The 22,965-nt window shown below is 37.3% G+C and overlaps 1 protein-coding gene across 2 annotated transcripts in view; it reads left to right on the top strand.

The window, feature by feature from the left end:
- SGCG (sarcoglycan gamma) overlaps positions 1-22,965 on the top strand; it is a 157,595-nt gene that overhangs the window by 38,566 nt on the left and 96,064 nt on the right. For both annotated transcript variants that reach the window (XM_058277057.2, XM_058277058.2), the window contains exon 2: positions 21,242-21,436. In XM_058277057.2, coding sequence (XP_058133040.1) covers positions 21,242-21,436 — 195 coding nt within the window. The remainder of the gene's footprint in view (positions 1-21,241; positions 21,437-22,965) is intronic.

The raw sequence follows: 22,965 nt of genomic DNA, 5'->3' as shown, positions 1-22,965 counted from the left end.
AGGAAGACAGAAAACAGAAGACAAGAGAGAAAAATTTGCATTGCAATTTTCTTGGTTCTGGTAGAAAGGAAATGGAATTAAAGCTATCAGCAGAACTGCCTACCTCCTGCACAAATTCTCCTTTATATAATGATGAACTTCAACCAAACAATTCTTCCTTTACTCTCAAAAACGACAAATTAGAGGTTGTCATTATTTTGGTGATTACTTTGGTTAAAGCATATTCTGTTTTGAAAATCTTTTAAGAAAACACAATATAAAATATATGTTTAAATTTTTAATATGTTAGGAGAACTTGGTAGTGAAAAGAGTTTCAACATAATGGCACTATTTAAATATTTTAATGTGAGTGCACATGGTAAATATATAGAGCAAACATAAATAATTTACATAGTAAATGACATTATAAATTGAGTTCTGATTTGAAGCAAGTCATATCTGAAGTAATAGTTTCCAGAACTTTGTCAAGATATAGCGTTATCATATATGAAGCTATATCTTGAACTACTAGGATGGCCTGGGGTCAGCATCAAAAGACCATGGATTTCAGACTTAATATACAATAATAGCAAGTATAATTCATCCTCTGTGTTAAATATTGTTCTAAGAGTATTGTATTTTCCATTTGGAGCTGTGATGACAAAGTTTAGATGATGTAGGCCTCCATATGTGTAGATACATCGATATATTTGGGGGTGCATAATCTATGATAAAGGTTACCTGGCTCGGTTGTGAATTTTTAATATGCAGTGCTAATAACATGGCTTTAAAGAATAATAACCAGATAAATGAAAGCCTTCAGGAAACTTACAATTGCCGTGAGGTTAAATACACTTAATTTACCAAGGTGACTTACGGCCCATCCAGTGTGAGCTAGGCAGAGAGCAGGTGCAGGACTTAGAGGCTCTCAAGCTCTCTGATGTCAGTGGAAGCCTCAGCAACAGCATCATGGGACTTAGAAGAAAGTTGGCATTGCTCATGCCATAGCAACATTTTTATCGTAAGTTACGATGCCGTCAAACAGCCCTCTGCAACCTTTATGTGTTAAAATGTTTTTATCTTGGATGACTAAACAATTAAAACCGTATTTGATAAGCCAGACACGAAAAAACAAATACTATATGATCTTGCTTCTATGAAATACCTAAAAGAAGCAAATTTCATAGAGATAGATACTAGATTATAGGTCACCAGGGCTTAGGGGGACAGGATTTATTGTTTAATGGGTGCAGAGTTTCTGTTTGAGGTGATGAAAAACTGGGGTAATGGAGATTAGTGATGGTATCACAATATTGTGAAAGTAATTAATGTGACTGAATTGTACACTTGAAAATGATTAAAATGGGAAATTTGACCTGTATAAGTTATGATAATAAAAAGTTAAAAAGTTTATTTGGTGATATTTTTTGTTATTATAGCTTTCAGAAAATATTATATAATCAAATATTCCACACATTTACCGGTATTTTCAGAGTAATTTCAGAGAACATAAACTTAGCAACAAAACCTTAAAAATACATAACCATACACTGTTTTCTAAAAAAGGTACATATTAAATCAAAAAATAAATCATGTTCAGTTTTGACCCTCTAACCCAAAGAACTCTATATATATATAGTAAGACAAAAAAGCCAAGATCAAATAATATCATACCTTTATCTTTTTTTCCCAAGAGTCTTAATTCTATGAAACTGTGGGCACCCATGTCAATCTTCTTCACCATTTTCCCCTGAAGTTTAGTAGGAACTGGGACACAGAAGTAGAGTTTGGAGAAGGAATTTCATTCTGAAAAAGGAAAGGAAGGAGAGAAAACAGTAAGCTGATAATTACTCCTAATCAGTAATTAAGTGATAAGAAAGAGTATTTCAGGGGTAGGATTGGGTCTCAAAACTACAGAGCCTCATGATAGAACTTTGAAAATGTATTCCACCAAATTTCAGAACATACCCTAGAGTGGACTGACCAAGAATCCCCAGGTCTGAGGAAAAGCCTGATAGACCACTTGAGTTGTTATTTGGCAGAATTGATCATCATAACGTTTTCATCTTAGAGCTAAATCAGTCTTGTTTTTAAAACTCAGGCTGCTTTAGATTACAGCAAAAGGGAAATAGCTAAGGTATTACAGTCACAGAAAAAAAATAGAAATCAGTGTTTTTCTATCCATTCCAAACTGTCCATTCATTTTATTAAGGTAGAACTTCATATGATCTTGAGCCTCAAAATACACTGCTCAGACACAGAGAGGACAAATGGATTAGCATTCATGCTAGAAAATGGAGTAGTATGCCTGATCACTGAGATGTGAAATGAGGGAAGTTTCAACCTATGAATTATAACATATGCATCAATCAGATTATAGCAATAAAAAGGCCTGAAAAATAACAATGTACAAATCTGTCATTTTCCCGTTTTGCGCTATGAGTTCTGATTCTTTCCCCAGTTGTTCATGTAGTTGCTGTTAACATTGGTGGATTCTCTGCTAAAGAATAGAGCAGAATGGGTAAAGACTGATGATTTGGGTTTTTAATCTCAATGCTATATGCTAGACATGGCAATCTATTCCATGCAAGTACATTATAGGTATGATTATATTTTAACAAGGGCTACCTGCCTTCCATTAGCAAATACATTTAATTGAGCCCTACTATGGGCAGATGCTACTTTAGATGCTGAGTATATACTGGAGAACAAAACAGGCTCCTCTCCTAACCTCATGGAGGTAAGAGTCTAAGGCAGGAGCAGCAAGGAAAAGTAAACAATTATTTCATTATGAGCCTTGGTAAGAGCTGTGGAGGAAAAAGGACACAGCTGTGTAGATTTTACTTTTTGGACCATATACCTTTATAAGATCTGATAAAAAATGCTCATGACTTCACTATTTGGGGTTGTATCTACCTTGGCTGTCAATGAGATCCTGTTGAGACGTGCATAAGTGCTACCTCTGGGATGGCCCCCCCATTCACTTTGAATTCTCTTAACCATACAAACTCATTTGTCTTTAACTCTTTTGGTAAAGGTGGGGTGTTTTTTTGTTGTTGGTTTTTTTGTTTGTTTTGGTTCGTTTTTTTCCCAAATGAATTTCTTGTTGGTACTTGGTAGCAATCCCTTGGTGCTGGGGAGGCTCATCCCCAGGAGTCATGTCCCAGGCTGGGGGGAAGTTATTGCTTTTATATGCCGAGTTTGGCCTAGAGAGAGGCCACGTTTGAGCAACAAGGAGGCTCCCAGTAGATAACTCTTAAGCACCCTACATCAGTAGGCTAAGTTTTAATTTCAAGAGCAAAGGCTCATAAGCATAGTTATCAGTGTCAAGGGTCCTTCAATGGATCATCCTCCTTCACAAGTCTTGTCCCTGCACTTGGGGTATTCTTGTTTTTCCATTAGAGAATGAGGCAGAGCTCCCCTGAATGGGAATTTGAATTTTTTTTTTTTTTTGGTTATTGTGTGAATCTCCACCCACCGTGACAATGCCCATGAACATTTGAACACATTTATATGCTCTATATGTATACCCAGGTGAGCGTCCTCCCATGTAACCCCCCTCACTGAAACCCACACAATGATCCTCCTGTTACAGCTGTAACCATTCTGTGATCTAAAACTTCTTCAAATATGAAGCCAATAAAAGAACCACATACAATTAATAAGAAAATGAAATAGGAATGTGTTTTATACATAAGAAGTGAAATACAGAAAAAATTAATAAAAAGTAAAAATAGGACATTTTTAATAATTGGAATATTTAAAAATAATGAGAAAATATTTGAAGAAAAAAATTTTTTTTTACGCTTTGCCTTTCATCACTCTAAGACTGTTGCCCTATATGTACGGTGACACTTTCTTCCTTTTATTCCCCCACTGTCTTTTTTTTTTTTTTTTTCATTTTTTCTTTTTAGGTTACAGTAGAGTCACATACAGAATACAGGGGATTCCCATATACACAACATCCTCCCCCTTTCCCCTTTCCCCCTTTCCCTCATCAATAATATTTTATGTGTGGATTGTACATTTGTTGCAATTGCTGCACAAATACGGAAACTTAGCTACTAACCATCGTCAATGGTTCGCAGTATGGTTTTCATTTTGGATTATATACTTTTATGAAATCTGATAAATTTTAGCATGGTCTGTATCCATCGTTGCAAGATCATGCAGAACACTTCCATCACCCCCACATTGCCCAGTTCCATCTTTTATTCCTCCCTCCCAATCCCCTTTGGGCCCATGGGGACCACGAGGTTTCACTCCTTGAAGAACAAGATTCATAGTTATTTGCATCTTCACTGAGCACTGACACACTGCTCTGTCCTCCCCTTTTAGGCACTGCCAATGCCTTGAAGTGACTCCCATCCCTCTATTTGGGAACATAGCAGGCCTCCATAGGATGGGAGTCCAACACCTTCCTGCTCGTTATGTAGAACACACTGATGCAACACACAATGCCAAAATGATCACTCACACGCTCCCTAGAAGCCTGCCCCAAATGCCCCCCAATCCAACACCCTAAACTACTAACCCTTCCCTGTCATATTGCCAAATAAGCATTCCCAACATTGTAATTTCAACCACGTACTGCCAATCCCCAGTGTTCACCTGCTCCTTCCCCCAACCCTCCCCCCAGTTCCATGGACCATCCAACCCACCCTCCCCACTTCCTCGCGCCCCCCTCCCCCGTCAAATCTGTACCACCCAACCCAATATTATCACTATCTCCCTGTTACGTCCCTTCACTGCACAACTACACGCTTCCACCTTTTCATAGATTTCACCCATATGGGCATTGGTTCACAACCTACTTCTCCCTTTTTATTTCCTGTAAATCTGTCTTCCAGACTCTACTTCTGCTCAGACTCTAATTCTGAGTCTGCTCAGTTTGCTTTATTTATATCATGTAATATTTGTTCTTCAATGCCTGGCTTGCTTCACTTAACATAAGGTCCTCATCCATGTTGTCCTGTGTGTTAGTACTGTATTCCTTCTTACCGCTGAGTAATATCCCATTGTATGTATATACCACATTTTATTTATCCATTCATCAGTTGATGGGCATTTGGCAATGGTGAATAATGCTGCTACGAACATTGGTGTGCAAATATTTCCACAATGGCTGCACCATTCTACACTTCCACCTGCAGTGGCTGAGGGGTCCCATTCCTCCACATCCTCTCCAACACTTGTAGTCTTCTGTTTTTTTAATAGCCTCCAGTCTAATAGGTGTAAGGTGGTATCTCATTGTAGTTTTGATTTGCATTTCCCTAATAAGTAGTGATGTTGAGCTGAAATCATTTCCTATCACAAGGTCCTGTCGATGTTTCATTATCTTCCAAGGTCTTTATGGTCTTGGCTCTTATATTTAAACCTTTGATCCATCTTCATTTTTGTGTAAGGTGTGAGATGGTGTTCCTCTCTCATTCTTTTGGATATGGATATCCAGTTCTCCAAGCACCATTTATTGAAGAGGCCATTTTCTCCCAGTGGAGTGGTGGTGGCCTTGTTGAATATTAGATGACTGTATATGCAAGGATCTATATCAGAACTCTCAATCAAATTCCATTGGTCAGTATTTCTATCCTTGTGCCAAAACCATGCAGTTTTGACCACTATAGCTTTGTAGTATGTTTTAAAGTCAGGTAGTGTGATTCCTCCAATTTCATTTTTATTTTTCAATATGTCTTTTGCTATTCAGGGCCTCCTGCCCTTCCAAATAAATTTCATATTTTTTCCAAATCAGAAAAAAATGCTGTGTTGATTTTTATTGGGATTGCATTAAATCTATATATCAGTTTGGGTAGGAAGACATCTTAATAATGTTTAGTCTTCCTATCCATGAACAGGGAATATTCTTCCATTTATTTAAGTCTTCTTTGATTTCCTTTAGCAGTGCTATGTAATGTTCTGCATATAAGTCATTTATATCTTTAGTAAAATTTATTCCTAGGTATTTGATTCTTTCAGTTGTTATTGTAAGTGGTATTGTTCCCTGATTTCCTCCTCAGATTTCTCATTATTTGTGTACAGAAATGCTACTGATGTTTGTGCATTGATCTTATAACCTACAAATTTACTGAACTCATTTATAAGCTCTAGAAGCTTTTGTTATAGATTTCTCAGAACTTTCTGTGTATGGGATCATATTGTCTGCAAATAGTGACGCTTTGCTTCTTCCTTTCCAATTTGGATGCCTTTTATCTCTTTTTCTTCCCTAAGTGCTCAAGCAAGTACTTCTAACACAATGTTAAATAGTAGCTGTGATAGTGGGCATCCTTGTCTATTTCCCAATCTTAGAGGAAAAGCTTTTAGGATTTCACCATTGTGTATGATGTTCACTGTGGGTTTTTTCATATATACCCTTCATCATATTGAGGAAGATTTCTTCTATCCCTGTCTTTTGTAGTGCTTTTATCAGGGAATGGTGCTGTATTTTGTTGAATGTTTTTTCTGCACCTATAGAGATGATTACGTGATTTTTCCTGTTTATGTGATGTGCAACATTGATTGATGTTCTTATATTGAACCATCCTTGCATACCAGGGATTAAGCCCACTTGGTCATAGTGTATAATTAATTCGATGTGTTGTTGAATATGATTAGCAAGTATTTTGTTAAGGATTTTAGGATCTAAGTTCATTAGGGAGATTGGTCTATAATTTTCCTTTCTTGTGATGTCTTTGTTTGGCTTTGGTATTAGGGTGCAGTTTGGTGTCATAGAATGAGTTAGGCAATGTTCCTTCCACTTCTGTTTTTTGGAAAAATTTAAGCAGGATTGGTGTTAGTTCTTTCTGAAATGTTTGGTGGAATTCACCTGTGAAGCCTTCTGGTCCTGGGCTTTTCTTATTTGGAAGGTTTTTAATGACTGATTTTATCTCACTACTTTGATTGGTCTTTTGAGCTCATTAATTTCTTCTTTCATCAATGTCAGCTGCTTGTGTGTTTCTAGAAATTTGTCCATTTCCTCTAAATTGTCCATTTTGTTGGCATATAATTTTTCAAAGTACCCTCTTATGATACTCTTTATTTCTCTGGGGTCACTGGTGATATTTTGGATTGTGCCATTCATCGCCATCATATCCATTATCTTTTTTTTATCCATGCTCCCCCCCCTTTGTGGCTTTTTGCTTGCTGTCTGCTTTCTGTGTCTATTCGCTGTGCGTTCTTCTGTGTCTGTATTTATTTTTATTTATTTCCTCCTCCCCTTGCGGCTTGCTTGCTGTCTGTTCTCTGTGTCTATTCGCTGCATGTTCTTCTGCATTTTTGTTTTTCTCCCTTTTTGTTGCGACACCTTGCTGAGTTGGCACTCTGTGGCACCCGGACCAGAAGCTCTCCATAGCATGCAGATGAGCCTGCCTTCACAGGGAGACCCCAGGACACAAACCCAGGGCCTCCCATATGTTGGACAGGAACCTAACTGATTGAGCCACAGCCGCTTCCCATAGACATTATCCTTTTATGTATGTTTACAATTTCTTCAGTATGTTCTCCCAGGGTCTTCTTGATACCCTTAATCTTTCCCTTCACTTCATTAAGTTGATTCATAATATTTATTTGGACAGCACTAATTAGTTGTCTCATTTTCTGCATTCCCTCTTGGTTTTTTGTTTGTTCATTGGACTGGGCCATGTCTTTCTATTTCTTAGTGTGGCTTGTTGTTGTTTTTCTTGGTCTGTAGTCATCTGTTTATCTTGGTGTGTTTATTCAGCTGATTGGCTTCTCTCTGCTCTATGGTTTGTTTTTTTTTTAGTGTGATAAGGTTTCACTTTGACACTTCTTTCCTCTTGTTCTATTTCCTTGCTGTTGTCTATGTTCCCTTGGAGGAAAAAATGTTAGTACCAGAGAAATAGGAAGAGATAGAAAGAGAATGAGTAAGTAGTGATAATAGTAACAGGTAAGAGAGGGACCATACAAGACACAGGCAATTGAATAATTGACCTGAGTAAGAAGTACAGGAGAGTAAGATTAGAAAAGTGTAATAGAAAAAATGAAACATGAAACAGAATGGACAAAAATATAGAATGAATTAAAAGTCCAGAATGATGAGAAGAGAGGAAAAGAAAAAGTAGAAGAGAGCAGGAGAAAGAAGAAAAATGTTTTAAAAAAGAGAAAATAAAACACAGAGAAAGTAGAAGAGAGAGAGAAATGCGTTCAAGAAAAATTGAAGACAAAGCCCAAAGAGGTGGAATAAAAGAACAACAACAGAAAACAGAAAATAAAAGGATGAAGGAGGGAAAAGATATAGCATAGGTATAGAAAACTGGGAAACAAAAGAGAGAAAACTAACAGAGAAACAGGAAGGTGGAATACAACAGCAAGAAATCAAGACAGCAGCTACTTGCTTTTTTGTTTTTGTTTAAAAAAAGGAAAAAGGCAGGGAAAAGATCAAAAAGACAAGATTAACAAGGAAAAACAGCCTTTTCTCTTGGACCCCTAGTGATCTGCTCAGGCTGTTGCTATTCAACAATCAATCACCCTGCAGCCTGTCCGCTCCAGGTTTTAAGTCAGATTTTAGTGAATAAAATAAGAAAGGTAAAAAAGGAAACTTTTTATTTTTAAATAAGAGATCCAATAAAAGCTAATACAAAGAGGATGTGAATATGTTCCCTGTCATAAGGCTTTCCAGGAGGCCTGATACCCTTGTACCACTTCTCAGAGAGGAGCCAGGCATCACACCAGGGACCCTGCCCACTCCAGGTAAGGGCCCCTCCACCGAGCTAATGGGTCTTCCTAGGTTAGTGAGGCGTTTCAGAAACCTGTGAGCCCTCTTCCCCCCCTGTTACCACCCCCTCCTTTCTGATGTAAAGTCTCTACCTAGGCAGCTGAGCCCAGCAGCCTGCCTGAGGAGATCCCCCTCCCCTCTCCCTGTCGCATCAGGGTCCCTTCCAACCCCCAAGGAGCGCTAGGCTGGTTAAAATAACCCCAAGAGACCACTCTCCACCCTCTCCAGCCCCTTCTCCTCCAAGGAGGTTGCCACCACACTCCTTTTGGCAGAGGAAGCCGGGGCTCCACTTAGGCTGTCCTGAGGACAGGGTATAAGTGCCACACGCTGGAGAAACTCAAGATTTTTCACCGGCTTCTTTTTCTTTCTAGCACCCTCCTAGATGACCCAGAGCACCCCCCATGCTCTCTATATATCTAGAGGAGCTGGCAGGGAGGAAGAAGTCTGTTCTCTTAGATATTATTTGCCAGGAGTTTTAGCCTCGCCTGCCATCTCAGGGATAAGGAGGCGACCCCTTCCCGTCAGTCGGGAGGATCAATAACTCACAGTTTGGTGTTTCTGCTTCCTCCTCTCTGTCCCCAACTCTCCTGTGAGCTGTGAAGCAGTGTCCTGCTCTTCTGTACCCCTAAGCAGGGCGCCAAGGCAGCCCTGGACTCCCTCTCAGTCGTTTTAGTAAGAGCTAAGCTTTTTCTGTCCCTCACACTGGCCATGTTCCCCTGAAACCACAACTCTTGAAACACATATTATTCAGGACTCTTATAGGTGCAGGTGAGAAAAACCCAAGTCAAAGAAGTTCAAGCAAAAATGGAACTTATTGACTCAAAATAAATCAGTGTCTGATTTAGGTACTCAGTGATGGTACAGATTTGTACTCACACAGACTCTCCCCCTCTCTTTGGGTCTTTCTGATTCCTTCTCTGCCAGCTCTTGACAAGTGGAAGGAAAGACGATGTTGGCAGTGCAGCGGCAGCTGGTCACGTAGCTCTCAGAGCACCCGCGTCCATTCGGGGACAAAGAGCATTTAATGGCCTACTTGGACCACATGATGTCCCATTGTCATTTACCATATCTAGAATTAATATACGCTCTAGTTGGTCAACCTGTGCCACATATGCACACAGGTGAGAGTGGAGATGCGCCCATGTGACTGATTGTTGCAGCACCATCACAGGAGCTAGAAGGAGGTGTTCTGGGGTAAACAAGAAAGCCATAGCAGCCCACTGCGGCATGCTACAGAAGGAGGTTCAGGGTGGCTTTGGAGCTTCCAGTTCTTGAAGATGACACCCCGTGAACAGTAGCTCAGCTCTCACTGTATTGCAACTACCACTTTTTCTCTTTCCATTTAATATTCATGCACTAAATAGAGTTTAAACCATGCCAAGAAATGAAACAAATTTGTTACCAAGCAACTCATGGTTCTTGTTAAGAGGCTGGGTCTGCACATTTGATGGTTTTGTTTGATGCTCTAAATGTGCACTTCTAATTGAAAATGCACTGTCCTGCTAGATTACTATTCTGTTTTGTTTCTGCTTATTTCAATTGCTGGATGTTGATGTTATTCCTTCGTCAAGTACTATACAATGACACTGTAAAAGTATCAGATAGCTGATTACTTTAGGGTAAAATAGTGGGAAAAACAGTATATTTGCTTACCTTTGTAAATTTAACACTGTTTGAAAGTGAGCCTCTATCTGAAGTAAAAAACGAAACAAGACCTTTAAAACCACTGTCAGTATGTCAGTAGGTTTGAGATGTTTGGTTTTGGTTTTTTCCCCCTTTTAGTCATTTGCTCATTTAAGTTTTATTTTCCCTGATTAGGTCTGTTAGCTATTTAAGGGGCATTTGTTCAGTTGGGCTGGTGTATCTTAAAAGGAACTTTAAAAATGGCAGAATTTGCCACCTTACTGTAAAAGTTAATCCTGTTATAAAGAAGAGACTGATTTGGTGATCTTTTAACCTATGTATATGTGTATTTGCAAGACACGAGCATGTGTGTATGTGTGTATATTTACAATAGAGCATAGTGTGCTTTTATAACAAGAGTGGTTGTAAGAATTATGCTGATTACAACTTTGGATGATATTGATAATTTTGATCAATCTACTTGCCTATATTTAGGGGTACCTTGCTGAGTGATTTGACAAAAGCTTAAGCAGAACTATTCATTTTTAAAACTTCAGTCTTTTTTCTATGGGTATATATTTTAATATGTATTTTTATATTATTTTTCATTTAACGTTTCATGTGCATTTTTCAAACTGTTATTATATGTTTTTCAAACTTTTAATTTTATAATTCTATAATTGCTTTATTTATTTATTCATCATTTAATCAGTGTCTAGTTTTTCACCATTATAGAGAGGCTGCAGTAAATATCCTTGAACATAAATCTTTGTTTTCATCCATAATTGTTTCTTTGAAATAAGTTCCTAGAATTGACACCACCTGTTTGAGACACTTGGTATTTAGTGCCAAATATCTTTTAAAGAGATTGTGTTAATTTCCATTTCTAACAGCAGAGAAAGAGCATACCTTGTGTTGGCTAGTATCACATAAAATACGCACTTAAGTTTTTTAAACTGGTGTTGAGTGTTGCAGCAGTGTTCATTTGTTTTGATTCACAGTTCAACTGAACATTTTTACATTTATTAGTCATTCATATTTCTTTGATGTATATGCATGTTCATTGTTCAAGGTTTATTGGATTATTTGCATTTTTCTTAATTGTTTTCTACAAATCATTGATATTTTAAAGGTATTAACCTTGTCTTACCTCTAAGGCAAATATTTTTTCCCAATTCACCTGCTTTTAAATTTTTCTTGTCCTGGTATATTTTTTGTTCCACAGCTACTAAAGCAAACACCTCCCCGTTACTCTTGTTTTCCTAAATGTTGGGGCCCATCCTTCCATCTGTTGTGTATGCATTATGGTGCAAACAGTTGGGCAGAAAATAAACTGAGAATGACTGCTATTAACATGGGAATGAGCTATTTTTTGGAGGTTTTAAAGGAAATAGAGGTAAAAATGACTCAGTCGTTAGAGTGTTAACCCATTGGCCTCCTAAGCTTTCACTTCATCAGCCTCACTGACTGGCTCCTACCCTTTCAGTGGTGCTTCCTGGAAAAGTAACCTATACCCGATGTTTCCTATATGTCACTTTTCATTTACTTATTTACCACCTCCGCGTATGGCTTTGTTTCTAGCTCCTGTATTCTATTTTCTTTGTCCGCCATCTATCCTTTTGTCACCACCACCTCTTTTCATTATTACAGCATAAAGCTATGTCCTGGCATCCAGTAAAGTAAGTCCCCACTCCTTACACATTCATTTGTTCTTCCAATCTTGGCTGATTGCTTATTTCATGCACACAATCTGCATTCCTCCATCACGGTTACCTAGTCACATAGTTGCAATTCACTTCTCACGTAGCTCGCCTTCTCATTTGGGTGGATGATGCAACATGATAGCACTCATTGTGTAATAAGAAATTATGCCACTAGTGTATTAGATCTATGGTGTGTGTAAGACAAGTTTTGCAAATATGTGAAGTAATTTTCCTGGAGTTTTCAGATTGACCTGAAAGTTGATAGTTGATAGAAGAGATTTGGGAAACCCATTCAGCATATCCTGTGGCCTGGAAGGACCTTAGCATGGGCAGGCAGCATTCCATCACTACCACTCGAATGAATCTCCCACAGAGAAACCAAGGAAACTGGAGAGGACGCATGCCTTGAATCTCCTCCCCTCTCTGACCTGACTATCACCCTTGCAACCTTGCTAAGCTATTGAGCTTATGGCAGTAAAACACAATCTTAGTTAAGATTTATATGTCAGATTAAGTATAATCTTCAACCCCAGTCCTCTGTCATATTCTTACAAGGTTTATTGTTTTTATTTTATCTATTTCTTTTACTACATTGTGGCCAGAAAAAAGAATTTGTATGATATATATATTTGGCATTTCTTGATATTTCCTTGTGTCCTAGTATATTGTCAGTTTTTGTCAATGTTACATATGTGTTTATTGAGCATAAGCATTGGCCATTTTAGTGATAAGGCTCTATAACTGTCCATTTAAACAAATTTTAAATATGCTGTCCAAGTTTTCTTAGTAGCCCTTAGAAGTCAACTAATTTCAATTGACTTGATATAGCAATAGAAGTATGTTAAAAATCTCCCACTATGATAAGAGCTTTCTCAGTTGTTCCATAATGTTCTGCCATTTTTATTACATATATACAGATAATAGATGTAGATATAGACGTAGATACAGGTACAGGTATAACTCTAGATCAAAGTGTAAATATAGATATATTGGGACGTATTGCTAGATGTATACAAGTCCAGTATTTTTATAGGCTCCTGGTGAATTTATTTGTATTATATTGATAGTATTACAGTAATAATCATAATATGCCCTACAATTATGGGAATCCAAATATAACATAAATGACAAATGGCTTCTGTCCTTGGCTCCTGCCCCATTGCCAAACAAGGACAAGGACTGGAAACAATCAGTCTCAGTAATGGGGGTATTAAGTGGGTTCTATCACCAAAGACCACTTGAACTAATCTCCTGAAAATGGGTTGAGGAAAGAGGCTCCAGTTAACTGGAAGATTCCTGGCATCACACCCCGCTTCTGAAATTCTGTGCAGCCCCTAGGATCCAGAAGTATTCCCATGAGGTACCCTAACAAGTGTGTCAGCTGGTAGAAAGAGAGATTTGGAACTCTGCCATACCCTGGCAGACTTTTGGCCCTCAGAGTTATTTCCTTAATTTTGCAGTGTGACTCCACATCTATAAAGTTGAAATTTGAGATTCATACTTCTTGTGTAAAGTGTACTTCACATTCTCTTTTTCACGAATATTCCTTTTTTGCCTTACAGTCTGCTTCACCTTGAAATCTATTCTGTCTGATACTGACTTTGTTACATCAGCTTTTGTTTGTTACTGTTTGTCTGGTATATATAATATTTCTGCCACTTTTTTCAAGAGTTTTCAAGAGTTCATTCATGCATTTAACAAGTATCTATGGAATGCTTTGCCAGTAATATATCATTTTGAGGGTGCAAGGCTCTTTTTGTTGTTAGTTAATAGATTTTATTTTTCAGAGCAGGTTTAGTTTAACAGAAAATTAAGCAAATAGTACACAGAATTCCCATATATCCTTTTTCCCGCAACCCCAAACACACAGTTTCTGCTGTCATTAACATCTCGCAATAGTGTGATACACTTGTTATAATTGGATACAAGGAACCAATATTGATACATCATTAATAACTGAAGCCCACAGTTTACATTAGAGTTTCCTCCTTATCTTCTGCAGTTCTATGGGTTTTGACAAATGTGCAGTGTCATGTTTCCACCATTATAGGTTCATACGGAATAGTTTCACTACCCCAAAGATGCCCTGGGCTCCACCTCTTCACCCCATACCACCCCCCTCCTGCCAACCTTTAATCTTTGTACTCTCCATTAGTTTTGCTTCTCCTGGAATATCATATAGTTGGAATCGTGTTGTTTGAAGCCTTTTCAGACAGTCTTCTTTCACTTATCAATAAACATTCAAGGTTCCTCCATGTCTTTTTGTGGCTTGAGAGTTAATTTCTTTTTATTGCTGAATAATACTCCATTGTATGGATGTACCACAATTTGTTCATTGATTTGCCTTGATTGTTTCCAGTTTGGGAAAATTATGAATAAAGCTATAACCTTTCGTGTTTTCAGCTCATTTGAGTACATTCCTACGAGTACAATTGGATTGTATGATAAACTTGTATTTAGCTTTGTAAGAAACTGCCAGGCTATGTTCCAAAGTGGCTGTACCAGTTTGCATTCCCCCCAGCAATGTCAGCATTTGGTGTTGTTGGTGTTTGGGATTTTAGTCTTTCTAAGATGGGTGTAGTGGTATCTCGTTGTTTTAATCGATAATTTCCTTTTGACATATGTTGAGCATTTTTTCATGTGCTTATTTTCTATCTCTTCATCTTCCTTTTTGAAGGGCCTCTTCAGATTTTTTGCTCATTTTAAAAAAATGGGTTGTTTGCATCCTTATTGTCAAGTTTTGAGCATTCTTTGTGCATTTTAGATACAAATTCCTTATCAGATATGTTTTTGCAAGTGGATTTTTTTATTTTAAAGAATTTTAATATAAACTTAATATAAACTGTTTCAGCCCATCTTAACATGTATAACCCTGACTCAAAATACTTTTACACAGTCTTTAAAAAAATAATAATAATAAATGAAAAAATATTTTACACAGTTTTTCTCAAGTACTGTACAATATAGGTACAGAATTAATATTTGCAATTACATTTTCTTCCATAACATATAGCAAAAATCTTTAAATCTTTAATGGAAAATATTTTTTGAAAAAGCAAATATTTGCTTGTTTCAATTATACCACTAAAGCAATATTCTGTGCACAATATTTTGAATAGTTCATGTCTTTAAGGTAATATTTTACTATTTCAGTAAAAAAATACATGAAGCTGCTACTTTCTCTGTTTTTGGTGTTCAATAGATTCAGAATGACTTAATTTAATAAATTTCAATTAATTTATCCTGCTTAGTAGTCAGTATCTATTTTCAATCTGATAACTTGCCTTCAATTATAGAAAATTATCAGCAATTGCATCTTTAATCATTATCTGCTATATTTTCTCTAATTACTCCACTGGAGCCTATATCAGACATAATTTCTGAGATCTATATTACAACATATTGATTCTTTTTTCAGCTATATGTAATCTCTTACATATAGATATAGATTTTCTAACTTTAAACTACTTCTCAAATATGATTGCATTTCTCATTGTTGAAGGGTCTGTTTAGTTCGTTTTAAAAACCCAGTCTTAAAAAAATCATTTTGTATTAATTCCTTTTGAGCATCATCCATGTATTTAGTACCTTCTGCATCAAACTCCTGCGAATGGCCTATCCAAACTAGGTATGCCAATAAATTTTAGTTGAATTAAAGAATGTTATTTACAGCATTTATTTAGTAGGTATTATGTTCAATTCACTATATTATATATTAAAACAAGAATCAAAGAAGGTAGGAGGCAAAATTACTATCCTTACACTTGTGTTATTTCAAATAATAAAGAACCATGAATTCAAAAGCATATAAAAACTGAGATTAATGCAAAAATATAATGTTTCATGCATGTTTTCCTATCCATTAGAAGGCTCATAACTATATTTGAAGGAAGCATTTAAGATATTAAGCATAATATCAGCATATTTTGAAAGATGGTTAATAGAAAACTGCATTTAATTTTTAATGCCATTTGATATGTTGTTTATATAATTCATAAGAATCTATAAAAGTAAGTTTTTTTCAATTTGTATTAAAACTCAAAATTCTTCATCCTGGAGTAGAGGTTTTAAGTTCTGATATGAAATATTTATATCATTAGATTATTTTGTAAAGCATTTATAAATAGATTACAAGCATCGCCTTGATCCAGTGCAATTTCTTGCCAACATGAATACTGCTTTGCAGTTGTCTGACCTTAAAGTGCTGAAGAACTGGTAATCTTCCAGATGCTAATTATAATCAATATCAAAGGGAGCAAGCAGAGCCAGACAGCCTCAGAAAGTCTCTTCTAGCTTTATACTGAAAACCATTTTTAAAATGTTAATACAAAATGAGGTCTAATTAAGAATCAAAGCTACTTGTGGGTTGTGAGAAATAAAATTAATATTATACTAAATAACAAAATCAACTTCCTAGAAAAGTTTAAGTTGCTTCTTCTTCCTAATGAGTTAGATCATGATTATCTAGAGGAAAAGCCTCTTGTTATGCAACATAATTACCAGTGGTAGATGACAGATTAACCACACACATACACACACACCCGCAAGCACACAAATCAGTGAAATAGGAAAGCATAAAGCATGATACAATAAGAAATTAAAATGTTGAAAAAAAGATTAAGTGGGTTTGGGAACAAATAGAAATGGTTTTGGCTAAAGACAGCACTGCTTGAGGACTAGAAAGAGTCTAATGGCTTCTGGCATTCAGCATGCAGTCAGTATGTTTTCTGGAGGAAGTGGAGTCCAGCCTCTTACGTAAGCTAGCAAAGTGAGGCTAGGGCCCCTTTTGCCAGTCAGCAAGGCAAGTATGAAGATGTGGGGTGACTCATAAGAGTGTAGAATACCTCACCCAGTTTCCCCTTCCCTGAGAGAGCCCCTACGGCAAACGGAGTGCTAACCATACTCTGTTGTGCGTAGGTTTGAACTTGCTAATTATAAATAGTTGAAGAAATTCAGAAGTAATTCTCAACTTCTTTTATTGCTCATCATACATTTAAAATTTAAAGGAAATTATCTGGTTATTTATCCATTCAGTGTTTACATTAAATTTATTCAACAAATGTTTATTGGCCACATACTCCTTGCCAGGTACCATCTTAAGTGCTGAGGATCCACCAGGTTAGTACAAAAACACAGCAGTTGAAAATCCCTACCCTCTCAGCGCTTATAGTCTAGTGACATGAGTGTTTACAATAAAATAAATAAATAAAATGTATAATACGTCATGTGGAGTTAAGTGTCATGTAGAAAAATAAAGCAAGAAGGAGCCTAGAGTGCATAGGGGTGTTATTGGAGGATGGTTATTGGAGGTGGTGGTAAGGGAGGACTTTACTGATAAGCAATATTCGAGAAGAGATCTGAACATTGTAAAAGCAGAGCCTTGCAGCTATCTAGGAGAAGATCTTCCAGAAAGAGGGAATAGTAAGGGCAAAGCCCTGCGGTTGGCTCATGCTTGGAGTACACATGGATAAATACGACTAGGGTGACTTGGAGCCAAAGGAAATCGAAGCGGGACTGATAGGCTTGAAGACAGAGAAGCAACAAGAGGCCACATCAGGATGGGCCTTATCGGCCATTGCAAGGACTTGGATTTTACTCTGAATGAAGCAGGAAGCCATAGAAGGGTTCTATGCAGCAGTGGAACATGGCCTAATTCATGTTTTCAAAGGATTGCTTCAGCCTCTTTGTTGGAAATTAACTATAGGATATTTTTAAGGGTGGAAGGAGAGTACAGTTATGAGGCTGTTGCACTAATGCAGGAGAAGATGGTGGTGAGAAATGGTCAGAATCTAGACTTAAGGGAGAGCTGACAAGCTTTGTTGGTGAACTGGATGTAGTATGTGAGAAGTAAAGGAATTAGGAACCATGTTCAGACTTTTTGTCTTGAGCAGCTTGAAGGATGTTGTTGCTTATTGAGATAGGAAGGATCTCACAAGGAGCAGGTTGGGGAGAAGAGGCCAGGAGTCTGGTTTGGGATATGTGGAGCTTGAGACTGGATATAGGAGTCTTGGGTACAAGGAGAGTTCTGGGCTAAGAACATACACTGGGGAATCCTCAGCTTGAAGAAGTGTCCACAGCTAGGTGTAAATGCATAGAGAAAAGAGGTCCAAGGACTGAGCCCTGGGTTGGGAAAATGAGGAGGAAACTGCAAAAGAGAATGAGAAGGAACATCGTTAGAGTAAGAAAGAAGGCAGGGGAGTAGGGTTTCTGGAAGCCAAGGGAAAAGTATTTCAAGGAGGAGAAATGCCCATTTGGCCAGTGCAGATGGTAGGTCATGCAAATGCCCACAGAGACTCAGCCATTAATTCACAACACGGAGGTCATCAAGACCTTGCAAGAGCAAGTTCAGTCAAGTGGTAGGTATCAGAGACTGCCTGGGAGTAGGTTCTAGAGAGAATGGGAGACATGGAATTAGAGAGGCAGTGAGCATAGATGACTCAGTGAAGAAGTGTTGCTGTAAAGAAGAAGGAAGAAATGGGGCCATAGCTGGAGATATTTATTAAGCATCTCCTGTTTGCAGGGGATATAGTGATGAACGCATAGTCCCTGCCCTCAGAAGGCCACAGTCTTGTGGCTCAGCCCTGCCTAGAGGGTTTTTCTGATCTTGTATATTTTATCCCCATTTCTATTCAATCAATATTTAGAAAGGAGACCCTATATTCATATCTTATCAGTTCCCTCCCCAACAAATCACTTCTCAAAATACCTGACCATAAAGACATCATATTTTCTCTTATGCCATTTGAGATTAGCTCCTCATCCAAAATTGTTTAAGACTACCAAATCTTTTCTTAATGAATTGAGTATGCCCATATATTATAGAATGTTTTATTTAATATATAATTCAGAGGACTTACTCATTTATCAAGTCCTGTTTCTTACGTGGCTGATTAGACAATTACTGTTTGTCAAATTCAACAGTTCTTTTGTTCAGTCATTCATTCCTTCAGTTAAGGCATTTATTGCCTGCCTATTATTTTCCATGGTATTTTTTGGGAGCACAGCAATAAATAAGACAAACAAGGTTCACATGGAATTTATATTCTAAAAGGGGGGAAGGGGGGCAATGAGAAAGTGAACAAATAAGCAAGACACGTGCCCAGGGCTAATTTAGGGGGATTTAAAGACTATCCTCAGAACAGAATTGCCTTCCTGTAAGCCTCACTACAGTTGTCTTAAATGGATATTAAAGTTTTCTCACTCTTAGGTAAGTGTGAACAAAAGCTTTCTGTGGTTGGCATTGGGGTTCCCCAAAGATGTCTATGTCCTAATCCCTAGAGCCTACGACTATGTCACTTTACATAGTAAAGGGATTTTTTTCCATTGTGATTCAGGGAAGGATCCTGAGATGGGGAAATTATCCTGGACTATCCAGGTAGACTCAGTGCATGACAAGGGTCCTCATAAAATGGAGGTACAGTGTAGGGAATGGTTCCTAAGGGCGTTGGTCCGGGTGAGAGATTTCACAGAGATGTGAGCAAGGGTGGCAGCCGTGGAGACGGAGTAGTGAATGGATTTGGCGTACATGTTGACACTAGACTTGAAAAGACTTGCTGGGGAAATAGAAGAAGCAAGGACAACTTCTGGAATTTTGGCATGAGCATCTGGAAGGATGACAGTAGTCTGATATAAGGGAGAGTGAGAGAGGTAAAAGAAAGGAGCAAATAAATAATGCCCCTAGGAAGCTGTTAAACGTTTAGTTTCTGAATAGCCTGGATCCTGGGAATTTGAAAATACTATGTGACAGGTAACACAATTTTATATAATCAGAACATAGGAAAGTGTCTATTGTTAAATTGGAAAGAGATTTAAGGAACTGTTTTGGACCATGACCTGTTTTCAATAAGACAGCTCCGATTATTAAAAAAAATAAATGTAGAATCATTCAATAAAGAATCTCACAGGAGAATAATTTATATTCTGATTCATCCGTTTACTACATTTACAGTCAGAAAACACTTCATAATTTCTAATCTTTATAAATTAAGTCCACTTTCTTTTGTTCTATATGTAAAGGAAAAATGACTTTTAAAATCTTCATTGAGTTGAAATTGTTGCTAAAATTCTTATTCTCACTTCCACAAACACAAAGTGTATCTTTAAGCATGTGTACATATACATACAAACACATAGTCTAATCTTTCTAGAAGTAGGTCAGTATTTGGGAAATTTATTATAGGCAAAGTTTAGTGTAGCAGGTACCTTGCAAAGAGACTATTTATTTTTTAAGCAATTCAATAGTTTAACCAAGATATAATTTAATGACATCACATGAAATTGAGGAATTGCATTCTATTTTTAAACAGATATGTAAGTTACCAGCTTTATTTTCCTCCCACTAACTCTTTTAAGAACCTGACAACTTGATTATTTTAGGTTGATGTTTTAATTCCAAGTTTCCAACACTGACAAATTTTAAAAGCTACATGTACATTGGATTTACTGATCAAAATACAGTCAATGAATAACAAATGAATTTGTCATATCTGAAATATTTTAAATGACAGATCACGGATCCCTACCATTTAAATACAGAGTATGAGCTTCCTGTGGCTGCTGTAACAAATCACCGCAAACCAGTGGCTTAAAACAGCAGCAGTGTGTTCCCTCAGAGTCCCAGAGGCCAGATGGAAATCACGGTGTCTGCGGGCCGAGCTCCCTCTAGTAGCCCCAGGGGAAGTCTTGTTCTCTGCCTCTCCCAATGTCTGGAGGCTGGGCCTTCCAGGACCTGTGACCACACTGTCTCCATGGGCGCCTTCTCCTCCTCTTCTGTCTGTCTGTCTGTCTGCTCCTCTGTGTGTCTCTTATAAGGACAATGTCATCAGATTTAGGGTCCACCCCCATAACCCGGATGATCCAGGAGCATCTCATCTCAGGATCCTTAAACACATCAGCCCAAACCCCTTTTATAATCAGGCCACATTCACGGGTTCTGGGGATTAGGATGTGGACCTACGTTGTTTTGGGGGAAGGGGGGTCCCATTCAGCCCACTGCACACAGTGACATGATTCAAAGTAAATTTAATTCTGTATTTAAAAATCATTAATTTTGTTAACTTATTATTATTTTGTTAGGCCCGTAGTAAATCAGTATTGGTAAACAAGTTTCTCTCTCCTCTCCCACTCTCCCTTTCTCCCACCCTCTCCTCTCTTGCTCCCACCCTCACTCTCCCTGTCTCCCCCTCCCTCCTTCACCCCACACTGGCAGATGGTTCGGGAACAGTACACCACAACCACAGAAGGCACCCACATCGAGAGGCCTGAGGACCAGTATGTCTATAAAATCGGCATTTATGGCTGGAGAAAGCGATGCCTCTACTTGTTTGTTCTTCTTTTACTCATCATCCTAGTAGTGAATTTTGCTCTTACAATTTGGATTCTCAAAGTGATGTGGTTTTCCCCAGTAAGTATTTTTAACTTGGTAAGCACGTTCTTGTTTTGCTTGCTATATCACTTCACCTGCCTTGTACAGATGGAAGCATCTTCTTTTTTCATGTAATTTGTATTTGTTTCTTTCCTGACTCAGTCAGAATTTTCAGTGGAATATATATATAGCATTTACATTGTTTTTCCTTTCTGCCCCACTGTGAAGTATAGATTTTTGTTTCTTGTTTTTGGGTTCTGTGTTTTTTCCACAAGTCATTATCTTTACCTGATGGTAAATTTGTAGCAACCTTTAATTTGCCATTGATTGAGTCAAGGTTGCTTACAATGGATTTTTCTTCTTTTTCAGTCTTACTTCTTAATATTTATTTAATTCATATATTTGTGAAATTTTATAAATCATTTTTTCTGATCTCATAAATTCATAAATATTTAGTATTGAAATGCTACTCTAACTTTTTAAAAACTTTCATTCTTATACACAATAAATTCATGTCCACATTTCAACATTTAATAACAGAATTAGGAAATAAAGTACTAGCAGTCCTAAAGGAATTCATATTCTAAGGAATTTACAGTTTTAAAGATAGCTGGCTAATTTGATATGCTCTCATAATATTTTGTGTATTCTTTGAAAAAAATGATCATTTAATGTAGAATGCCTTCATTTTGCAAGATTATTAACAATGAGAAAAAAATGCTGCAGTGATTATCACAGGTAGGAAATCTGTTCCTAACATGCGTCTGGAAATGTGATTTATGCACAGGCTCTTTCCAAGTACAATAGTTGGAGTCATTCCTTCCATTGATTAATCTCCTTCACTTCCTATGCTATTATTTTTATGCTGCCATATTTGTATAACCAATTGAGACATTACCTATTTTGAAAATAAGTATTTATAAGAATAATATTATCTCTTTTATATAATAAATAGACTTTATATTTGCAAAAAGGTAAAATACCAAATATACATTGATATGTATGTGCACTTATAGTTAGCATATAAAACATATGCACTTAAATATATTTAAATTATTCAAATTTAAGTTGTGATTTCATGTTAAAATTTACTTTTAAAACTATGTGTCTGTGACATCACAATGTACTTAGTTTCACTGGGTGCTTTACATCAAGAAAATAGCACAGGCTACGGGGTGCATGTTTGTACATATCACATACATTTTAACATCTACATTTAAAATATTCTATTTAACATTTCTTTTGGAGTCTGAGTCAGTGTTGAAGTCCTCAAATTAGAATCTGTCAAGGGATACGTACTCAGTAGAGAAACACACTTTAGCCTCCAATAAGCCCTTCAGTAATGCAGAATGTAGAGAGAAAGTTTACTGGGACAAAGGACTGATGATACTTAAAAGGACATGGAAGCAAGAAGCCATCCCACAGCCTAGCAAGTGTCGAGTTCATCTAGACTTGAATAGTCTGTGACTCCAAAGGACTACAAACCACCCCAGTGCTGAGTCCCTATCTCCTTTTGCTCTCCTTTGTGATCCTGGCACATGGTTTTCTCTCAATAAATCTCTTGAATG

The sequence above is a fragment of the Dasypus novemcinctus genome, chromosome 15, assembly GCF_030445035.2.
Source record: "Dasypus novemcinctus isolate mDasNov1 chromosome 15, mDasNov1.1.hap2, whole genome shotgun sequence".
Classification (NCBI taxonomy): Eukaryota; Metazoa; Chordata; class Mammalia; order Cingulata; family Dasypodidae; genus Dasypus; species Dasypus novemcinctus.
The sequence above is the reverse complement of the archived record's forward strand: the minus strand, read 5'-3'. Positions and strand labels throughout refer to the sequence as shown.